The sequence below is a fragment of the Phycodurus eques genome, chromosome 21 (assembly GCF_024500275.1).
Source record: "Phycodurus eques isolate BA_2022a chromosome 21, UOR_Pequ_1.1, whole genome shotgun sequence".
In the NCBI taxonomy this organism is placed as follows: Eukaryota; Metazoa; Chordata; class Actinopteri; order Syngnathiformes; family Syngnathidae; genus Phycodurus; species Phycodurus eques.
Window position 1 is genome coordinate 14,923,419 of NC_084545.1, and position 16,674 is coordinate 14,940,092.

The following is a 16,674-nucleotide window of genomic DNA, read 5'->3' on the forward strand; positions in this document are numbered from 1 at the left end:
CTGGGATAGGCTCCGGCACGGCCGCCGCCCTCGTGAGGAGAAGCAGTTGTATTGCAAATGATGCTCTGAAGCATGCAGCTCTCAATATTTGGTCAAATAAATCCATCCATCCATTTTCCGAGCCGCTTCTCCTCACTAGGGTCGCGGGCGTGCCGGAGCCTATCCCAGCTGTCATCGGGCAGGAGGCGGGGTACACCCTGAACCGGTTGCCAGCCCATCGCAGGGCACATACAAACAGACAACCATTCGCACTCACAGTCACGCCTACGGGCAATTTAGAGTCTCCAATTAACGCATGTTTTGGGGATGTGGGAGGAAACCGGAGTGCCCGGAGAAAAGCCACGCAGGCACGGGGAGAACATGCAAAGTCCACACGGGCGGGGCCGGGGATTGAACAAAGTGAAAATTGTTAATATGGTGTTGTCTAATTTGGTATGCACGTAAAGCAGGTAATGGTCTCGTAGCAAAGAAATCCAGAAGAGGCAAGAGTATAAATTAATTACTTGAACTGCTTGTCATCCCTTTTTTTTCCCACTCTTACATTTTTTTCTGTGCAATTTCTTGTTATTTTTATTTTTTATTTTTTGCTGCAAGTGCACGGATTGTTGGTATTTTTACATTTTTAAACATACTTTATTGACGACAACATCTTTTTTAAATGCCTGTAAAGCAACGCCACATAATTGCTTTAGAGGTACAATTTTTGCGATGTGTCGAAAAACAAAAGCAATAAATAATAATAAATTAAGGTATTGAGTCGTTAAACCAAAACCAAAAGTCCCCTTTTCCCATATTTGTATCCAAAATAAAATGCGTCACTGTTTGAAAACCCAAGTCCCGCAATGCATCGCGTCGTCACCCGGCAGGAATAAACAAGCGTCACTCGCGCGTCCGTTACCATGGAGAGCACGCGCTCACGCTCACGCACACGACCGCGCGCGCACGCACACGCACGCGGAAAGGTGTGAAAGCAAGCGTCGCTATCAGCGGGCAGCAGACAACGAGCCGGAAACAAGGCAACGCCTGTGAGTTCCAAATATTTGCAACTTGTTGAATGACTGGCCGAGCTGTCAAACGCAAATGAATGATTCTTTATTCTCCTCTGCTGGCCCGGCGACCGACCGGCAATTTAGAAGCGCAATTCTTGGGTTCAATGACTGCGGGTGGAGGTTTTTGCTTTCATCCGCAACCTATCGCACGAGAGCAAAATGTGTTTTTGACGCACAATTGGCAATTGTTTATTTTGCGTGCAGGTTTCCAGTACAATTGACCTCGATTGGCAACCTAATGTCACGTAACGCGGATAGATCTTAATTCCCTTGAAATCCTCCTAACGACAGGTTGCCATATGTGAGGGCGCAGTGCAGGCCAGCTGTCCACCGGCTGTAGCCGGGCTCCAACATTTTAAAGGGTAGGAAAAAAGGCAACAAAACCTCCAGAATTTCTCATTCGACCAATAATGTTTCTCCAGTTGCTCTCTGACGCCAAGGGTGACAGTCTATTGATAGAAAACGAAATTAGTTTGACTGATTTAGCAGCCAGTAGGAGCAACGGGCCACACTAAAGACAAAAGCAAATGATACGACGAGTTGGAGTTTGCGAAGTTGTAATCTTTCACGACGAGAAGAAATATGAATATGAGGGTAGTCATAATTCGGTGAGTAATAACGTCGATATCACGAACGAATAGATCCAATGCTACAGTTTGCGAATGTTTGAACGTCTCTGGAGAAAGAACTACACGTACTGATATTGCCCTTTTATTGGGCTCATTGATATTGAAAAAATGTAATCTCGGAACCTCGTTAACAGTCGTTTCTGGAGAAGGACAGCAGCAGTTGGATTCCGACTCATCAAAACTGTGACTTGTTTCACCAAACCCTATTTGCTACTACATGTTTTTTTGTTCTTTCTTGTCATGGAGTTTGTCTATTTCTCTTTTATCTTGCAAGACCTTCTTCTTTCCTTCCAGCGTGGCCCCGATCGTTTGTGATGTACAATACTTTCTTAACTAAAGAAAGTTTATATGTTGGTACAAAGTAGGCTTTCGCACTTACAGCTTGCCTAATCTGCCGAGAGCCGGCAACGTCGGGTGTGCATTTCCTGAACCGTTGTCACTGGGCCAAATATAAGAGGCGGCATTTGCTACTTTGTCAATGATGTGATATATTCTGTAATGTTTGATGATAAATGTATGTCTGTACAAAGCGTGTGGGCTTGCTGCGGTGACCCGTATCGAGCTTTCCGATCATGACTTCATCCCTCCGAGATGACTTTTGAATCACAGCGCTTTGCTCTGCCTCGTCGACACAACTTCCCTGGAAAGGTGCAGATGAACTCTCCTGGAAGGAGAGAGGAGACGTTTCAACCCTTGGATCTACGAGCGGAGATGACTTTTGATAAACTGATGCAACCATTGTGAGACACGATGAACCGCTACACGACCCTGAAGCAGCTGGGTGACGGCACTTACGGCAGCGTGCTGATGGGGAGAAGCAACGAATCTGGAGAACTCGTTGCTATTAAGAGGTGAGGGTGCCGATCAATTCGGCGGCCAACTGGTTAGCGCGTCCGCCTCACAGTTCAGAGGCTGTGGGTTCAAATCTGGGCTGCGGCCTTCCTGTGTGGAGTACGGTCTTCTCTCCGGTTTCCTCCCACGGAAGAACATGCGTTGTATGTTAATTGAAGACTCTGACTGAATGCTATTGTGAATGGTCACTGTAGACACAGAGATAGATAGAAGACAGGAGATTGTTGTCACATGGACTAATTAGCCAATACAAAAACCCAAACAGCCAACAGTGTCAGGAAAAGCCTACCAGAACACCTGCATTTTATTTGGAGTTAATCAGAGATGAAATGGTGGCAGGCGTGTGCTCACCCCCACGTAACATGAGTTTGAATGTGAAAAGTTGCTTCTGAACACGGCAGCCTCGCCAGTCACGAGAGGGCGTTCACACTTACATAACACACATCATCTTTGTTGCACTGTATATTTCGACTTCTCCTGTCAAAAAGAGGTTTTTTTTCCCCCTTTCTTTTCTCAGTTGACTTGTACAGGTTATAGGTCACATTAATGGTGAAAAAACTTTTTCAAAGTCTTTATTTTTCTGATATCGTGAAAACCTGCCACTTGAACACTTGATTTTATCCAGCGTATGACAAAAAAACTATTCGCATTCGCGCCAATAAAAAAAAAACAAAAACAAAAAAAAACACACGCCACAAATGTGAAAACATAGAAGCGGCCTCAACTGAAAACTGTGTCATAAAACGAGACAAAGTCATTTCAATTTTAATTTGTGTAACAGTGAACCTATTCGTCTAAAAACAGATAAACATGTGTATTTATAATAGTTGGACAATACTATTTTCACTTTTGTCCTTTTTAAAGGTGACTCAGTAGCAGCAAGGTGAGGCCTAAGCGCTAACCCTATTGTCCAGCCGCCACTGGTTTACATATGACGTTCAAAAGTGCCCCAAAACATAAATCCGTGTTTTGTTTCTAAATACATTCCATATGTTTGAATGTTATCGCTGAAAGCCTGCGCAAAGACTGTGAACAATATAGCACTCAATTGTTTTGAATGAACTGTATGAACTGAAAAGTTATTGATCGGTTGATTGGGATAGGAAGCATCCAGCATGCATTGCCCCCCTTTAAAAAAAGAAAAAGAAAAAGAAAAAAAGGCAATAAATGGCATTGCAAAATACAACCTCCAATACTTGACATAGAAGACTTCAAGAAAGTGTGAACAACTTTGTTGTCTTATACTATTCCAATTACAATATTATTTTGATACAAATATACGATACTAGGTATTATAGAGTTGTTATCATTCAAATAACGAGATGCAGAGTACAAATTGATGTGAACATTTAACTTTCTTTCATAGAATGAAGAGGAAGTTTTATTCATGGGACGAATGTATGAACCTAAGAGAGGTGAAGGTAAGGATGCTGCTAAGCTTGAATTGATTTATGTATATTTTACGAATGTATGCATGTTAGTTACTGAGTGTCACGTTGACGATCTGCTCGTGAGGGACCTGATTGTCAATAACTAGTATTCAGAATAGACTTAGAAAGGCTGCTTTCTACTCGTCAGTCGCTGAAGAAGCTGAACCATGCGAATGTTGTGAAGTTGAAGGAAGTCATCAGGGAGAACGATCACCTGTACTTTGTATTTGAATACATGAAGGAGAACCTCTATCAGCTCATGAAAGACAGGTAAAGAAGGAAATATCATGCGCACAGTAACGATGCAATTGCTGGGAGTACATATGGCGTCGCGAGGACGCTCCTCCCGTAATTGAGTTGATCTGACCACATTATCACCACATTTGACATGAAAGATTCCAAAATAAAATGTGTGATGATTGATACCAGCCTGACTCATGGGGATTCTTTTAATCTTATGTTTACAGAAGGAAATTATTCCCCGAATCAGTGATAAGAAACATAAGCTTTCAGATATTACAAGGCCTGTCATTTATTCACAAACACGGTAGGTGCGTTGGGGTCCCGTCAAGACCTGCAATTCCAAATGAGTGGCGTCGCACTGCAAGATTCCCCCTCAGGTTTTAATGTGGAATAATTGGGGAATCACAAATCCATGGAATATGGACTTTCATTGGGTAAAATTCCTGATAACTTGATGGAACCTTGTCGTTTATGAAGTCACCGTCGCTGCTCTGATTTACTGAACTCTTGGCTATTTCTGCTAAACTAGTCGGTGGCTGCCTTTTTTCTTCTTCTTCTACAGTCTAGCAGCGATAAGAAAGAAAAACAATGCAACTGTACAAAAAAGTACAATCAGGGTCATATTTCCACACGCTGAATTTGCATGTCCCTTTCTTGACTACGTTTGTCTGATGGCTCTTGTTTTTCTTCCTCTTTCCGTCTTTGGCCCCATGTTAGAGAAAATAAGATGTTCTCAGAGAATGAACTTAGGAACATCATGTTTCAAGTGTTAGCTGGCTTGGCTTTTGTACATAAGCATGGTAAGTAGCCTTACTCTCTCGCCATTTCTTGTTCTGAAAGTAGGAATTGTCCAGTTGGATTTGTTAGAATTTGCTCACCAGCTTGACTTAGGATCTGCTGTACATACAGTGGAACATCCAAAGTTGAATGTCCCAAAAGTGGTCAAATCTGGAATTTAACCAGAAGCTTCTGGTAAAAATGGTAAAAAAAAAAAAAAAAAAAAAAAAATAGAAGAAGAGATTTGGAACAAGCTTTTTGCAAAATTTGTTAACTCCCATTTATACTTGTTGGGCAGGTCATACTGCTCAAACTTGACCTCATACATCACCTTGGGAGTTGATTCAGGTTTGTGACAGTCTGACGGCAGTTTGAACCGACAACCAATGAGATCAAGTCAGTTCTTCTCGTGGGAAAATTGGTTTTGAAAAACTTCGATGTCCAACCGGTGTCACAGATTACATTTATTTTGACTTTAGAGGTTCCACTTTAGTAATTATGAAAAGTGTAGTGTATTTTGAGAAATGTTAAGGCTTTGAAGCAAAAGAGAGCTGGACAAAATATCCATAAATTTACAGTGACAACATATTCATATTTTTATATTTGATCATCAGCATCGATGTTTCACTTTTTGTCCAGGCCCCTTTTTTTCCATGTAGTATCTCCATAACTTTCACTACTGCACAATCTAAAATATTGATTGCAGGTTTCTTCCACCGAGACATGAAGCCAGAAAACCTCTTGTGCACGGGCCCAGAACTGGTCAAAATAGCCGATTTTGGACTGGCTCGGGAGATCCGCTCCAAACCTCCCTATACTGATTATGTGTCGACAAGATGGTGAGAACCTCTCCTTTAAAAAAAAATAAATATATATATATATATATATATATACAAACACACACACACGCACACACACACACACACAGTGTTGTCAATCAGTGGCCTTCTCTTGTATTTAACTGAGATTGTTTGCTCTGCCGAGGTACCGAGCGCCAGAGGTTCTGCTCAGGTCATCTACTTACAGCTCTCCTATTGACTTGTGGGCTGTGGGATGCATCATGGCAGAACTCTATACACTCAGGCCTCTTTTCCCTGGGAACAGCGAAGTGGATGAGATTTTTAAGATCTGCCAAGTCCTAGGCACGGTCAAGAAGGTGAGACACATTTGGACACCGAAATGAATCCAAAACCCAATTATGAATGGAAAACTAGAATATTAGTACTTTAAAAGTGTCGTAACTCAAATCTTGGGCCAATGGTAGTGGTGTGGTTCACAAAGCTGAAATTATGCAATGTGACTGGGCTCGATTCCTACTTAATGCTCCGTTGACGTTAACCCGACGACTGTGCACCAGCAAGTCAGTTAGGATAGACTCCAGCCCCTGTCGAGATCTTGAACAGGATAAGCATAGAAGAAGATGGATGAATGGACCAGAAAGCTTTTCATTGTCTTCTTCATTAGCTGGATTGGCCAGAGGGCTACCAACTGGCTTCGGCCATGAACTTTCGATTCCCTCAATGTGTGCCGACCCCCCTGAAGACGCTCATTCCCAATGCCGGCAGAGAGGCGATTTCGCTGATGAAGGACCTGCTGCGGTGGGATCCCAAAAAAAGACCCACTGCTGTCCAGGTAAACACAAGAGCATCACAAAGCACACCTTCTTCTATGAGTCAGATTAAAATATATATGGAAGAGAAGGCTTAACTGTGCCAGAAAACAATGTTGATAGAACGTTTCTTTGACCTATCTGGATAGGCCCTGCGTTACCCATACTTCCAGGTTGGACAGGTCTTGGGTCCTCGTCCTCACAGCCAAGAAGCCAAGAAGGTGCAGGCCCGACATATAATAGAGAAGCAGGTCTCAGATTCTAACGTGCACCCCAAACAGTCCTCTTCGGAAGCCAAGACCTCTAAATCTCCCCAAGGCACCCATCAGCATCAGCCTCTGCAGCAAATGATCCTGCCTCAAGCTGCACGTAAACCAGGTGGCATCAACCAAGTAGTGAGCCCCACTTTGAGCTTGCATTCATCTGTAGAATGAGGCTTGACTTGCCTTTTGACTCTCTTGTATGCACACCAATGTATCACTGTCCTCAGAAAGAAGCATCAGTGGGCAATGAAAACAAAATTGATCTAGGCGGACCGGGCATGGTGAAGAATGGAAGACGCCGCTGGGGCCAAACAGCAGCAACGACCCCAGAGAGCTGGGAGGATTCTGATCAGTCAGACACGGCCGCTTCTCACTTCAAGAAACCTAGTTTGGGGAACTCGGATGAGGAGAGGAACTCAAAGAAACTTCGGCCACAGTACGTGACGAAGCTTAGCCGCAGATTGCGGAGATCTAGATTTATTTGGCAAGATTCATCTGCACGAAAACTGCAATTCACATTTTCCTCAATTCACATTGTCATCATGCAGGGCCACGGAGCATAAACCTCTGTATTCCTTCAGGACTATAACGAAACTACCGAACAATGTTAAGGTTGGTCCAGTGGACCCCGATCTCCCAGGATCTGCAGCACGCCAGCATTATCTCAGCCACTCGAGATACCTGCCTGGTAAGACTGCTTGACTCCGAATCGATCTACAGTCTAATGTGCCAAGTTGCTCGATCGTGGATGTCTGTTTTTCAAGGTTTGATCGGCAAGACTCAGGCAACGTCAGGAGAAAAGGTGTTGAGTGGTATGACGTTACGGGACTTGTGGGAGAACTCCTCGTACGCTGTAAACAAGCCACTTGTTCCCATTGGAGCGGCATTATCTGTCAACAGAGCCAACTCGGGTAAGAAGTCATCATGATATAAGTGAAGACATTGTTCATTGGGCCTGCTGGATGTGTGCTGTCCGAGGGTCCTCCGTTTCGGACCGAACAAAATCTATACCTCGACGGGACAAAAGTTATTGGGCTACACTTCTTAATAATCGAATTTAATTGTGCCATTCAGCACGGCTCTGGGGTCCTGTCACTTTGGGCCCCACCGCTTAGCCTCATCATCACTTTTCTCCCTCTCACAGCATGACCACTGTTTTTTCTTGTTCTTTTTTTAACCTGTCCTACTCGGCTGTTAGGTAAAGCAGAACAGAGAATCTGAAACCCTTTTGTGCCGGAAAACTAGAATATTAGTCCTTTAAAAGTGTCATAACTTAATAGTTTTACTACGCAACAACGGAGTTTTTTTTAAATACTGCCACTATGTCGTTGTTTTTTTGAATTTATTTTTATGATGGATATTTATTGACATTTTCAGTTGTACGGACCAAGGTTTCAAAGGGGAGTGGCAGAAGGAAAATGAACTAGGTATAAGAAAGATAAGCAAAATAAATCATGACATGCATAATACAATGTCATTGAATTCTAGTATTGTACGGGGCAGCAGTGCTACACCCTGTGAGGGAAGAACAGGACAATATAGGACAGGGCAGTACAAGACAGGACAGGGGCAGGACAAGGATAGTGGTCCTGGCTGTACAACTGGTGGGTGGTGAGAGTGGCTATGTAAATTCTAAACATCGATATAAATGGAGTGCAAGTGAGGGGACCTCCCAAGACGTTTGCATGGTCCTAAGAGTTATTTATAGCGATTAGAACGGGGCCCCACACCAAGCAACTGAGTCCCAGGGGTGTGTGTCTTTGGACACAGGCAAGCGAATTGACATCTCGCATGCACGATCACCGTCAGAAGTGTCCTGGAATTGCTGTGCCAGCACAGCGGGGACCGAGGACGCCACCACACCCGGGCGAGAAGGGGGGGCCTACCCGAAGTCATCATGGCCCCGCGCACAGGACACCACCCACACCAAGGGACCGAGGGCGGTCCACTAGTCCCACCGAAGTGCCCATATTATTAGTGATTATATCTGGTCCCTGGGCAAAGATTAGAGATTTACCAGCTCATTCTTGCTTAATCAGTGGCTGGCTAAGTTCTGTAGCGAACAGGGACTGCCGAGGATGGATGGCAACCACCCTAAACATAGATACAGTTGAAACCAGATGTTTACATACGATACAATTACATAAAAAGACATACAAAAATTGTCTTCTCACAGTCTGGAATAAGTCAAATTAAACTGTTCCTGGTTAGTTTTTATTTGCTAAATGCCAGAATTATGACAGAAGGATTTTTAGGGCAATTTTTCATTTCCTTTTTCAAAGTCAGAGGTTTACATAGAGTAAGATTAGTATGCCTTAAAACAATTTGGGAAAACCAAGATGATTATGTCATTTCTTTGGAAGCTTCTGATAGGGTTATTGATAAATTAATGAGATTAATTACAGACACATCTGTGGACGTATTAGAACTAGGCACAGTTGAAACATCCTGCTTTTTTGTGAAACATCGTGGGAAAGTCAAAAGAAATCCGACAAGATCTCAGGAAGAGAATTGTGGACTTGCATAAGTCTGGTCCGGAATGTGCAAATCGAACCCGAGAACAAAAGGGAAAAAAAAGCCTTGTGAAGATCATTATCCACAGCGAAACGAGTACTGTGCCGGCATGGAAAGAAGAAGCCATTAGTCCAAAATGGGGTTGGGTAAAGCCAGATTATACTTTGTAAATGCACACAGGGACAAAGACCTTGATTTTAGGAGACATCTCCTGTGGTCTGAGAAAACTAAAATTGAACGTGAAAAAAAAAAAAATTGAAGGTGTAGAACCATCTCAAGGATGATCAGAAGAAATGGACAGCAGCAGAGTTCAATATGAGTGTCACAGCAAAGGGTATCGATACTTATGGCTTTGTGATCCATCCATCCATCCATCCATTTTCCATCCCGAGGCGTTCCCAGGCCAGCCGAATCCAATAAATCAGCAAATATTTCAACAATTCCGTTTTTTTTTTTCTCTGTCAACGTGGGGTGCTGTGTGTACATTAATGAGGGGGGGGAAATAACTCAAATGATTTTAGCAAATGGCTGCAATTGAGCAAAGAGTGAAAATGTTAAGGGGGGTCCAAATACTTTCCGTACCCACTGTAACTCAGTTACACCAGTTCTGTCAGGAGGAATGGGTCAAGATTTCTGTCAACTATTGTGAGACACTTGTGGAACGATATTCAAAATGTATGACCCAAGTCATACCCTTTAGAGGCAATGGTACCAAATACTAATGAAATGTATGTCAGGAACATTACTTGAACCGTGTTTTTTTCCATCTTCACAATGTTGCTGAGATACGGCCCATTCTAACCACGAGTGGTGCAGAGACCGTAGTTCATGCATTTGTTACATCTCCCCTTGACTATTCTGGTGTGTTGCTTTCTGGTCTTCCCATGTCTAGGATTAAAAGCCTGCACTTTGTGCAAAATCTTGCGGCAAGACGCCTGACTAGGAATAGAAAGTTTGATCATATTACCCCTATACTGGCCACTTGCACTGGCGTCCGGTCCACCCGAGCTGTGATTTAAAGGTTTTACTACTTACATATACAATATTACACGGATGAATGCCTTTCTAGCTTGTTGACTACCTTATATTCCATCCCGCGCCTTACGCTCACAAAATGCTGGTCTTTTGGTGACTCTGAGAGCAAAAAAGCAGTCCGCAGGTTCTTTATTTGGGCTGCGGTACTCTGGAATGCCCCATTTGCAGAAATGAAAGCAGCTACCCGTGGAGAAACGTTTGAATATTGACGTCAAACCTATTTCTACACTCTGGCATCTGAATTTTGGCCTGTCTAACTGCCGCTTCTCTTATCTCGACAATCCCCTCGCCCCCGACCGCCTCGCCCCACCCCCCACCTGCTTGAGAGGGGGCTAGGCGGCGATGAGCGAGGTAAGGCTCTCGCTCTAAAGAATTCTGCATCCACCGACCGGGACGAGACCTGAGGAGGAACACTTCCCCAGAGCTGTATTGAAAAAAAAAAAATGGGACAGGTCCTAATGAGAACCTCTTCCTTGGCTGAATCTACATTTGATCAAATTGACTCTCATGCTTTTCAATTTAATGTTGTATAGCATCATATCATGTGATTAATGTTGTCCACTTTGCACCCACGGCAGGAAGGGGGATCCCTCCGCCCGTTGCCCATTATCAATGGATTTTCTCTGGAGTTTTTCCTTGCCCAGATAGGGGTTTAGACCAAAGGGATGTCATTTATCTTCGTGAATTGTGGGCTTACGAAATCCTCGGAGACTCTTTTGTGATTAAGGGCTGTGTAAATAAACTTGACTCCCCGTTATACCTGATATCCATCGTGTAAACGTAGCCTAAAGCTCTACGTGCATCACCCAAATGCCGAGCAGATATCTAACTGTAAACGACATGCAAGAGGTTTAAGGGAAGACTTCAGTGACTTCTTTTTTTTTTTTTTTTAAGCATTAAATCGTCAATAAAATATTGACATCGGATTGTGAGTTGCTTTTGCATTTGCTCGCTTCTGTTTGCGCAGCGTCTCTTAATTACAAAGAGGCCCTAAATGGTAATGATGCAGCTCCTGTCGCCATCAGAGTTGTGTCTGTGACTTTCGAGATCTCTCCAAATGCATTTGTCATGTAGACAAGACACACAATATCGCTCCCCGCTGTGCCTGCTCCTTCCAAGGCTTGGTTACTCGATCTCCATTGTTAATTATGAGATTACGGCCGCTCGCTGTAAGACGAGCGTTCCTTCAATGGCTCCCGACTGAAATGACACTGATAACCATCTTAACCACTGGCTGTGCTCTTTGACTCTGTCACTTAAAACGGTGAAGGACACCCATCGCTTGCCCTCTGTCTGGGTTCGAGGTGGCTGTTGCATACGCATTCCACAAATACTCACCCACATTATTTGTTTCAATACACCTACGAGCGAATACATTTCTTAGGAGAGCATTTGAATTTGAGTTCTCGACAAAGTTGTGTGTGAATTGAAAGAAAGGCTGTTGTTGTGCCAAAATTAGCCTTCCTTTATTTGCCTCGTGGAATTCATGCAGCAGCATTCCTCTCTCTCTATGTCGGTTTAATGTTACGACAAAATCGAGTATACTTTGCTCACGCTCTACGATTACACAACTCCTTACTAAAATGCCTTATAATTTTACGCGTGTCTAACTTACTCGCTCAAAATTGGACCTGGGTGAGACGAACCCCCCATTGAGGAGTTTGTTAAAGTAAGACCTGGAGAGAAGGTGAAGATCTTACAATTTTTGGTGGGTCTAGTCGTGATTTCCAATGCTGGGAATTTCACGGAAGTCGTTCAAGGTAAAGTTCGATGGGCCGCACTTTAACATCGTCAGTCTGCTGTAAGCTGTTCGAATTCGGAACGGATTGGAATATTTGCCAAGGGGCAGTTCATCTCGATCACCGGAAATTGTCGCTTCAGAGAAAAACGTACGTTTTCAGGCATTGCTTATTTGACTGCGTGTTGGTGCGATCACCATGCCCACAGAATCGATTTGCCGAATGCCCACAGAATCGATTTGCCGTCTATGAAACTGGTGTCGGGCCTACGTGTGCTTCTCTGGAAATGTAGAGCGGTTCCAAAATGAGCAAACCAGACTGAACTGCGTAAAACTCAAAGCATACCTTAACGACCTCGAGCACGTCGGATCGGATATCCTACCGAACCTTTTGGGGTTCTTGCGTACGCTTAGTGTGGCAGGGTTGTTTCTCCAGTTAGATGAATCGTCAGCTCACCTCTTTTCGTTGCTTCCTTTTCAGGGAATTTTGTGAGCACCAAGTATAACCTGTCCAAGGGCTACATCCCTTCACTACAAAAGAAAGAGGTGGGCTCCGTGGGACAGAGGATCCAGCTCGCTCCTTTAGCCGCCCATCACAGAAGTAAAGACTCCTTTTCGGGTGTTTCTACCCAACGGACGAAAGCTTGGTTGTGGCCTGTTAATGACTGACAATTGCAGGGAACACCTTCCTGCTCTGTCGAGTTTCAAACTTTCTGTTTCTGAGCACGCGCATGCAGATTTGAACTTACTTCAGCGGCAGTCTTGCCATGAATTACTCCCTGAGCAGGCGGCCGCACTGAAGACAATTACAAGATGATTCATACATTTACTTAGCGCTGACATTACAACAATGCACAAACTATCTATTTTTATTCAAGCGTTCGATTTAGTGGATTTGAAAATAGACTTTTGCTTCGATATTTTCACACAGCGGCCATACGCCGTATTCCGACAAGTGTTATGGCACAGTGCCAAAAGTGTCCAAAATTGTGCGTATGAGTCCTTGTGTCAGCCAATCACAAGTCACTTTTTACGTTCAGTTACATGTCAAGCGCCGCTCCTATTGAAAATAATGAATAAAAGGTTTGTTTGGGTTTTTTTTTTTTTTAAACTCGTGCTGCCCCTCCGAGATTTCCGCCATGGGGCAGATGTCCGTGTGGCCCGTATCAAAAAACTGCCACTGACTCACTCGAACGTTCTCTCTATCCCTCTTTCTTTCAGTCAATCCTTCCTCTTCTCCTGAAATAAAAAAAGACCAAATAACATGCTCAAAGCCCAAATGCGTCTCGTCTTTGAGTGAAACTAACGAAGGTATCGTCACCTTTCTACACAGCCGCTGCTGGGATTGAATTGGCACTAGATGTATAGTATAGTGGGAATTTACAACATTCATTGTGATTTCCCTTGAGTAGCGCTTAGTATGTACTAATAGAACAGACGTTTGACTGTTGTAAGTACGAAGCACTGATTGGCATCTTCTTCCAGATTACGAGGGATGGAAGAGGAGGACAGACAGAACTCAGATGGTGAAAGGGAGCAGCTACTCCGTTCCGGGGAAGACTTCCGGGAACGCCATCGCCAGACCTCCCGCCGTCCAGCCGGTCCACGGCAGGGTGGACTGGATTTCAAAGTACGGTGGAAATCGGTAGTTGGGCGCAGGAGGCGCTTTGTCTTTGGGAAGTCCATTTTAAAAAGGGGTCGAATAAGGCAGAAGTGCACTCAGCGGACAACCCTCGCAAGCTAACCTCTACGAAGACCGAACATGATCTTTGTGAAGGCGCATCGGTAAAAGGTATGTTCGCTTTGATTGTCAACCCTCGATAGACGTGGAACATACGCACAGTGGCGCTTCGAGGCGATGCCCCTCCAAAAATCGACCCGCACGCCCCGTCGACGAAAAGAAAAGGACTCAAAAACCGCCACTGCATACAGAGCGCCAACATTCCTTGTCCAAGAGCGAACGGTTGCAAAAACAGCTTATCAAGTACTGTTTTGTTTTGTTTTGTTTCTTTACTGCAATGACGTTGCCTCTGTTTTTATCCACCTTTATAACCTGCCGGCACAAGTCTGTACTCTAATGGCATATGAGAGGCATCAATTTACATAATGTATTGGAATTGTTTTTGTATGTTTGAAACAAATAAATGAAAAAAAGCAAACTTATAATGAGTCTGAAATATCTATATGGACTTTGGTGCTTTATTTCATTCTTTTTGTACCAAATAAGGTTTCATTACATACAAGCGAATTCACACTCCAAGAAATGAAATTGATACTTTTGTCTACCAGGTGTATGCAATTGTTAGGTCAATTTAAAAAAAAAAAAAAATAATAATAATAATAATAAATCATATTTTGGTTTAACCAGCAACAATTAAAGCGGACGCTTCATTTTTATGACTGCACGTGAGAGATGTGTTAAGACGGACGGTGTCTTCATCAGGACTGCTGAGGTTTGTTTAGCAACGCCATGCTGAGTTTCCCCACCATCAGAAGACTTGGAATACAAAGAAAAGTAGGTTATATTGACAGCGGACTAATTGAATTCACTTGTCCCAATGGCGCGAGCTACCTCGCAGCGGCCATTAGACCCGCAGGCATAAACTTCCTGGAGCCATAGAACCTTTTCCCCATGACACCTGTCAGTGCACCAGATGTAGCTAGAAGACACCATCGGTACATTCCAAATGCGACATTTAAAAAGGCAAACCCATTGAATTACAAAATAAATAAGAATCCTTACCAAGAGACAGCCAAATATTAGCGGGGTCATTGGATATTTGATAGGCACCAACACCCGCAAGACCCCCAAAGAGAAGCCCAGCAGCCAGGGAGGGAACGCTGCCTGGGAGAAGCCATAGAGGAGAGGACATCATCACCTGCATGGGACAACCTGGACACGGAGCACGAGTCAAGTCGGCGCCTGACTAACGCGTACCTGCTTTCACGTAGCCGATGACTCCCCCCGATGCCACCAGGGCTGCGTATCCGTATGCCGCCCAGTCCACAGACATGTTTGACACCTGTCGGCGCCAATCCAACATACGGGACACATTTAGAAAAACACACACTACTTCCACATTCAAACTGCTCTTATGAATTCAAGTCGTGTGTGGCAGCCATTCGCCTCAACCAATTGGGTTTTGTGAGGAACTTTGCACACACAAAAAAAAAAAAAAAGCAGTTCTGAGACAGTGGTCTCATATATAATGCCAACCAATAGTAATGGAGCGCTACAATACACGAGCAATTGGAAAAAGGAGTAATACTCCAACCTTGAGAGTTCCTAACAATATAGTACAGCACTCGCAGATACGATAGGCAACTCATATCTGGTCATATCTACTGTTGCTTCATTTCGCATGAGATAAGGCCAACTTGCCGCTTTCGACCAACATATTAACTCACGTGTAAAAAAGCGAAACGTTTCGCGTTCACGCGAGTTAGCATTCCAACTTCACGAATATAAAGTCAATGCAATGCTGAAATGTCGTAACGTCAAACATAAACACAACCTTGCTCGTCTGGTTTGTCCTCTGCCGCTGCCTCCCTCCGCCTCGTTTCCCCCCGGATACTAATTGTTGTTACGCAAATGCTTCGGCGAAATGTATGCTGGGAAGTAGAGTTTTCATATCCTCAGCCGTTACAATTCTGCACTGTACTGTATAGAATGGTTTTTTTTTTTTTTTTTAACTTTAACAATCACATAATTCAGTCAATCCCAAGGTGAAAAATAATACATTTAATCACATTCCAGATTATATATATATATATATATATATAAAAATATATATTTAAAAAAAAATATATATATATATATATATATATATATATATTAGAAATATAAGAAATCGTAAAACGAGTTATTTTTTTAAAAAATCTAAACCTATACAGTGATCCTCACCGATCGATGACTGGTAAGCGAGAAGCAGACCCAGGTCCATGTATCCTGAATGAAGAGGTTGAAAATGCTATTAGTTCACTTAAGGCCGGAAAAACTCGAACACTTTCTGTTGAAATGTTTCAAGCAGGAGGCAACGAACTGAATAAGATCCTTGTAAAACTATTTCAACGCTGCTTGGACTTGCAAAAAGTATTGCAAAATGTCCTAGTAGGAGTGAAGAAGAAAACAAATTCCTCCTTCATCCTGCAGTGGACAGATAATGGCTGGTGATGATGATGATGATGATGATGATGATGATATGTATATATATATATATATATATATATATATATATATATATATATATATATATATCATCATACACACGCACACACACTTTTTGTCAGTGCATCGTCAACCCTTCAGTGAAATGTAGATAAGTGATTCCTCATTTGTTTTTAAGCACAAGATGGCGCCAAAGGATCAAATTCAGTTGCGTTTTAGGTGCCACTTTCAATGCCTTACACTTTTCTGTCGCAAGGTGGCGGTAGAACGCCACCATTTATTCACCTTGGGGTCGCACACGTTCGCTGGAAAAGCTGCGTTCAGAAGAAGGTTGCAATCTACTTAAAAAGTCAAGAGATTTGGTTAT

At 43.3% G+C, this 16,674-nt stretch overlaps 2 protein-coding genes across 17 annotated transcripts; one reads left to right on the forward strand and one right to left on the reverse strand.

The window, feature by feature from the left end:
• The first annotated feature begins 905 nt into the window (after positions 1–905).
• Positions 906–14,313, forward strand: mak (male germ cell-associated kinase). Of its 13 annotated transcripts, none has more exons than XM_061665866.1 (15): positions 906–1,025; positions 2,209–2,529; positions 3,897–3,951; positions 4,109–4,230; positions 4,921–5,003; positions 5,687–5,819; positions 5,965–6,136; positions 6,445–6,612; positions 6,739–6,984; positions 7,080–7,288; positions 7,401–7,540; positions 7,617–7,763; positions 12,621–12,740; positions 13,361–13,450; positions 13,625–14,312. In XM_061665866.1, the coding sequence occupies exons 2-15, from the start codon at positions 2,429–2,431 to the stop codon at positions 13,786–13,788; spliced, it is 1,950 nt and encodes a 649-aa protein (XP_061521850.1). In that variant the 5' UTR covers positions 906–1,025; positions 2,209–2,428; the 3' UTR covers positions 13,789–14,312. The 13 variants fall into 13 exon arrangements, with proteins under 13 accessions (XP_061521850.1, XP_061521853.1, XP_061521848.1 ...); XM_061665869.1 differs by having other exon boundaries at positions 2,288–2,529; XM_061665864.1 differs by having other exon boundaries at positions 2,327–2,529.
• Positions 14,314–14,316: 3 nt separating this feature from the next.
• Positions 14,317–16,185, reverse strand: tmem14ca (transmembrane protein 14Ca). Of its 4 annotated transcripts, none has more exons than XM_061665891.1 (5): positions 16,044–16,163; positions 15,078–15,162; positions 14,883–14,984; positions 14,712–14,799; positions 14,317–14,636 (listed from the first exon to the last, which is right to left on the reverse strand). In XM_061665891.1, the coding sequence occupies exons 2-5, from the start codon at positions 15,151–15,153 to the stop codon at positions 14,579–14,581; spliced, it is 324 nt and encodes a 107-aa protein (XP_061521875.1). In that variant the 5' UTR covers positions 15,154–15,162; positions 16,044–16,163; the 3' UTR covers positions 14,317–14,578. The 4 variants fall into 4 exon arrangements, with proteins under 4 accessions (XP_061521875.1, XP_061521874.1, XP_061521872.1 ...); XM_061665890.1 differs by lacking the exon at positions 16,044–16,163 and adding an exon at positions 15,655–15,733; XM_061665888.1 differs by lacking the exon at positions 16,044–16,163 and adding an exon at positions 15,548–15,648.
• Positions 16,186–16,674: the final 489 nt, after the last annotated feature.